We start from the raw sequence: 6,153 nt of genomic DNA on the forward strand, positions 1-6,153 counted from the left end.
TTGTTTTTTTCGAGGTAACAACATAATACATATACACTACTATGCGTGTACTTGGCGCCTTTTTTACCTTTTTTTAAAAAAGGTAATTTTGTACGGATATTACGCCTTTTTGTAGTGTTACGCATCTTAATCTTATAAACAATATATCTTATAATCTTATAAACAGTATGTACAAGGTGTGAAGCTAAAGGTGTTACGGACTATTATTTCTAAAGAAAACAACAATTTAATATTTTGCTTAGTTTTTTTAAATAATAATCTGTAACCTTTTTAGTTGTACACCTTGTTAATGCTATACATATGTATACCACAGAAAAAAATTACTACTTAAAAATAAAATGTAATGTGTCTGAAGTTGTTAATAATAGGTAAAACGTTTGACACACACACACACACACACACACACACACACACACGCACGCACGCACGCACGCACGCACGCACGCACGCACGCACGCACGCACGCACGCACGCACGCACGCACGCACGCACGCACGCACGCACGCACGCACGCACGCACGCACGCACACCACACACACACACACACACAGCGCGCGCGCGCCTTAGGGTAGCAGAAGAGAGAACAAGAGAAAAGTATCTTCGCGAACAATGAGCTAGTCTCATGACGATGAGTCAAGTATGTACAAGAGCGAGATCGCAATGACCGATATGCAAGTGGATTAACCTAGTCGCGAAACGTTCACACCCGTTATACTGTTAAAGAACCGACCGCATAACATTCCGTCTTTTTCTAATCCCGCTGTGAATCGATTTTCCAGCTAACGTATATCTTATGTCTTCGCAAAGCGTAACTTTTAAATCCTTTAGGGAGATCAATCGCACTTCAAGACGACACTTTTTTTTAGAGCGATTGAAGAGAAAGACAGAGAGCTTGTAAATGTCGCGAATAACGTCTTGGACGAGTATAGTAGCGTATACGTCAAGTCGGGAGGCGAATAGAAGTTAAGCAATGGAGAAAAAAAAGACAGACCAAGATATGCGAGTTAATTCAGTTATGATATATTTTTATATATTTTACAGAAGGCGTATAAAAGATGTAAGAGAACTTTCGGTAAAAATTTATGCAAGTCTTAATAACTTCAAGGATTAACTGACGAATATACAAAAGCTACTAAATGTACTCAAAGCTACTTAATGATTAATACAATGCTAAATGAAGTGTTGTACAAAATTTGAATAGAGTCAAAGATTGCGGTCAGCTACATATTATATACACGAAAATGAATTACGAATGATTATTACGTAACGATGTTTATTGCGCTATATTTTCGCTTTGTTAAAAAATTATAATAAATTATAATAAATTGAGTTAATCGCAGCGCGCGACAAAGTTATGTATGTACGTGAGCACTGTGAGCGATTTAATGATTGTAACCTTACTTGTATACATTTCCTAGAAAAATATTTCTATATTATGTTTAACAACAATATTAAATATTAACATTTTATAACTGCCAAACGTTTCCAGTTGAGCGCAATTGCACGAGTTACGAATCATTTATAGACTCTTTTTCTCAGTTAACTAGTTTCTACTGCATTGAAATCTTGCATAGAAAAAAATGTATTAGCATATCGCGCAAGAATCATAGATATCTAAGTAAACAATTAATCAAATATATACAGTATATATGCGTACATCTGGATTAATCCGAAAGCTTAGTCCCCATCTTTTGAAACATAAAATAATTTTATGCCACAACAGTGAAGTGCGGAATATTAAATAAAATGCGCCATTTAACAATAACTTCTAAGGTAACAAGTTTAATCTACGGTGACCTAAATTTAAACGTGAAAAGAAATTAAATTATTTCAATGAGTTCTCGAATCGTCTCCAATCAGAAATAGACATGAGTCACGTAGAAACGAATTTCCTAATTCGTCTGAGTTATTCGATACAATGTTCTAGTTTAAATGTGACACTACTTGTAAAATGTTAAGTTTTATTGTTTTCTCTACTCTACGATCAATATAACAATCTTATAAATTTCTTTCTAAATAAAAATATTCTACACAATCGGAAAACTATTTTACAACATGTGTAAAGAACAAAGTCAAAAAGCGAAGTAATCAATTTTGACGCGATTAAAGGGGATCATCAATAGCGATTGTATTAAACTCTAGTCCATACTGACTAAGAATCGCGGATTATGCGTGAAAATTGTAGAGTTTCTTGACAACTCTTATGTACAGATGGATTCAAGTGTTTCTGGCTTCATTCATCTGGTCCCATGCCTACTTGTTCAGCATGTCCGTTCATTACCAGTTCTTCAGTAAGGGAAATTAGCTTTAAAAATCAATTAATTTCAATTAATTTGCGCATCTGCAAAGAGATTCTCGAAGATTGGATAATAATAACTACTTACCTCATAATTTTGTATCATAAAATAAATATTTGCATAAATATTAGTTTGAATGCGACCTTCAATCTGAGTTTGGGCAGCAACTCCCTTTGAGGAACAATTTGTACCACATTGTAAGCTTCTGTCGACCATTTACCTGCAAATGAGTAACATCAAAGTATAATTACATATCCAAAGATAAATAATTTTGAGTGTAGAGATGTATATATCTAAAATCTACTTACACGTAGGAGTTGATAATAATCTCGTTGATTAAAATGTGGCTTGGATCAGTCAACTCGCGAAACTGTAATATAATAATAAATCGATTAGAATTTTCGGAAACATTACTTCATACGATTCTTTCACACGATGACGGTTAATGTTAATTTCTGATTACCTTATTATTACGTTTCGCGTGTTCTATACTTGTCGTCATGACGAAACATCTGACCGAGACATTGCGCTTCTTGGCTATCTCAATATCTCTCTTTCTCGAAGCTGGATCAGGATTGGTATTGTCTATAACTATACTTTTTCCTTGATTCAAGTATTGTTGGACTGCAGCAATGCACTTCTGCCAGCTGCCTAAAGTGTCTTTGTTGACGTATCCGTATTCCTCCAGATAATTCTTTGCAAAATGCGATTTTCCGGAGTCTGGACTGCCGACCATAAGTACCACCTGTTAATGGATATCTATAAGCACGAGGAAAGAGCGGGCCTCTGTTCACATTTGACGTTCACGATGATATTCGTGTTATGCACGATGCTTCTGTCGAAACCGAGGAATCACATGCCGGAAAAATTTTACTTAGGTATTTATCATTAAAAGAATACTTTGTATAATTCTCTTTTATGTTATTTCTCATTAGATCATGGTACGAGAGGAACAAACACATTTTTCCAGCGAGTAGATGGGAACCTTTTGATCCAACGAAAAGTTATGACAAGTATACAGTGTCGGATAAAAATAGGAAGAAAGATAAAATCTGATAAACTTAGATTCAACGAATTGTCCAATTTCGTTTAAAGGATTCAGATTCAAAGGACCGTAATTTAGTAGAGCTACATAATCGAGTAAATGAATTAAATATTATCACATAACTGAATGAATTTGAATCTGAATCCTTTAAACGAAATTGGACAATTCGTTGAATCTAAGTTTATCAGATTTTATCTTTCTTCCTATTTTTATCCGACACTGTATACTTGTCATAACTTTTCGTTGGATCAAAAGGTTCCCATCTACTCGCTGGAAAAATGTGTTTGTTCCTCTCGTACCATGATCTAATGAGAAATAACATAAAAGAGAATTATACAAAGTATTCTTTTAATGATAAATACCTAAGTAAAATTTTTCCGGCATGTGATTCCTCGGTTTCGACAGAAGCATCGTGCATAACACGAATATCATCGTGAACGTCAAATGTGAACAGAGGTTCGCTTTTTCCTCGTGCCTAATCGCAATATTACATACATTAAAATAACATGCCAACATTGTGATATTGCTTCATAAGTTTTATCACTTAGTATCTTTACCTTAGTTACAATAAAATCGTAAAACGTATAATGGTGCGGTAATATAAGAAAGATCCTCCTTGACATACATTAACTGATCTACCATTACTGTTTTAAGCTCGCTGAATTCACGCTTCAGAACTTCTAAACATCTCTGAAGAAGCTGATAGATAGAATTACCTGTATGTGAAAAATTTAATTTATGCAGTAGAACATTATATATCACGCCAATGTTACTTCAAAAGTGACACTGGAGTATTTTAATAACTTAAAAATTCTCTAAATCACTGAGACATTCACCTTTCTTCATTATAACACTCCGACGATAGCCAGATCCATCCCAATAACTGAATGTGATCTCAATTTCTTCTTCCTTCAACGCGTTCTGCTTTCCAGCCCATTCTTGCCTCAATTCTTCCTTAAGTTTATTTTCCTCCTCCTTCCTTTCCCTATCTGGCAAGAAACTTGTATCTACATCTGGATTTTTCTTAATCTTCTTAATCGCGAGGCCATCAGATTGCTCATTTTCTGACTGCGGGGATTTTTCGGCATTGTCTTCGTCCAGATTAAAAGACAAAGCTTGAATCTGTCTCTTCTGTTTGTTCTTTTCTTTTCCTGCTCTTTTTCACGTTCCTTGTATCAAAGCATGATATGTATGACTAGATGACATTCAGAGCACTGGGCGAAAATCACATAACATTCAGAGCACTGGGCAGAAATCACATGTATATATATATATATATATATATATATATATATATATATATATATATATATATTCACGGCAAACCGCATATATAACATAGTGTTATTTTTATTACATTTAGGAAAATTATTTCATATTAACTCAATAGGCGTTAAACTTGCATACATAGGGAGCTTTCCAGCAAGTGACACAAGCCGACACAAACGTCGTTTTATCTTTCTTTTTTGGCAATGAGTAACAAAGACAAAACAATACCTGTGTCGACTTGTGTCGCTTGCTGGAAAGCTCCCATAAGTGAATCTCGCGTTTTATGTAAAATTTTGTAAGAAATCGGTAATCTAACCTATACTACGTTTACGCGAACGTTACTTAATTCTGTAGTAACTTACGAACGATACGATAATTCCTCCGCATAAACGGGAGATTTTATAGTAACTACGATGATATCGTTCGTATAAGTTACTACAGAAGTAATACCCAGTAAACAATTTGTCAGCAAATTGTAACCAATTTGACACCAAATACGCGCAAAACTTGTCAACAAATTCGGTGCGATCTGTGTCTGCAATACGCTTGTGTTTTGCTAGCAAAGCTTGTGTACATGACTTGACACCAAATTGACGCCAAATATCGAGCAAAACAGGACAGCAAAAGTTCAACGGCAAATTTGCGCCATATTGTGAACAAGGCTTGCCAACAAAAGCTCGACAGCAAATTTGTGCCAAATTGCGAGCAAACCTTGACAAAAGAACTTGACGCCAAATTGGACACCAAATACCGAGCAAAGCTTGCCAGCAATCTAACAGCAAATTGTTGACAAATTGCTATCAAAGTTTGTTGACAAAACCCGACGCCAAATGATATCAAATATCAAACAAGATTTGAGAACAATACTTAACAGCAAATTGGCACCAAATACAGAGCAAATCTTGATGACACAGCTTGACGCCAAATTGCAGCAAGCCTTGTTACGTCCCTTACGGAAAGAAACTACAGCCAGTAAATATTACACTTGTGTAGTTACTACAGGACCCCCTGTAGTTATCACAGAAAGGAACACAATAATCTGTAGTTATTACACGCTGTAATTACTTAGTGCGTAAAATCCCTGTAATATGGAATACACGTCTAATCATGAAGGGTGAAATCCACTACTCGTGTAATCCACTATATATGTAATATACTACACGTGTGGTAAGTGACTTGTGTAGTAGACTACACATGTAATCTACAAAATGTGTAATACATTACTACACATGTGTATTAAACGTAATGCTACCAGTAATCCATAAAATTTGAAATAGCGAGTCTTATCATATATGGAGGGGTAAAAACCACAGTGGTGTAAGTCAAATTTTTAAAAATATTTTCTCGTGTGCATAGATGCAATTTATATATTGTACAGATTGCATCTATGCACACGAGAAAATATTTTTAAAAATTTGAGTTACACCACTGTGGTTTTTACCCCTCCACCTCCATATATAGTATACTTTTACTTTAATGCAGTTGTATATATATAAATTATTTCTATAAATATTGTTTGAAATTTATTAGATTTAATGTATC

At 34.8% G+C, this 6,153-nt stretch overlaps 1 protein-coding gene across 1 annotated transcript; it reads right to left on the reverse strand.

Annotated features, from left to right (window-relative positions):
• Nucleotides 1-2,216: 2,216 nt before the first annotated feature.
• Nucleotides 2,217-4,614, reverse strand: LOC139784907 (uncharacterized protein F21D5.5-like). The gene is made up of 6 exons (XM_071724080.1): nucleotides 4,179-4,614; nucleotides 3,900-4,058; nucleotides 2,761-3,042; nucleotides 2,606-2,667; nucleotides 2,385-2,517; nucleotides 2,217-2,305 (listed from the first exon to the last, which is right to left on the reverse strand). Exons 2-5 carry the CDS (start codon nucleotides 3,963-3,965, stop codon nucleotides 2,514-2,516), a joined length of 414 nt encoding a protein of 137 aa, XP_071580181.1. The 5' UTR covers nucleotides 3,966-4,058; nucleotides 4,179-4,614; the 3' UTR covers nucleotides 2,217-2,305; nucleotides 2,385-2,513.
• Between the last annotated feature and the right edge of the window lie 1,539 nt (nucleotides 4,615-6,153).

The sequence above is a fragment of the Temnothorax nylanderi genome, unplaced genomic scaffold (assembly GCF_030848795.1).
Source record: "Temnothorax nylanderi isolate EJ_2023f unplaced genomic scaffold, tnyl_v1.0 TNYL_tig0703_pilon, whole genome shotgun sequence".
In the NCBI taxonomy this organism is placed as follows: domain Eukaryota; kingdom Metazoa; phylum Arthropoda; class Insecta; order Hymenoptera; family Formicidae; genus Temnothorax; species Temnothorax nylanderi.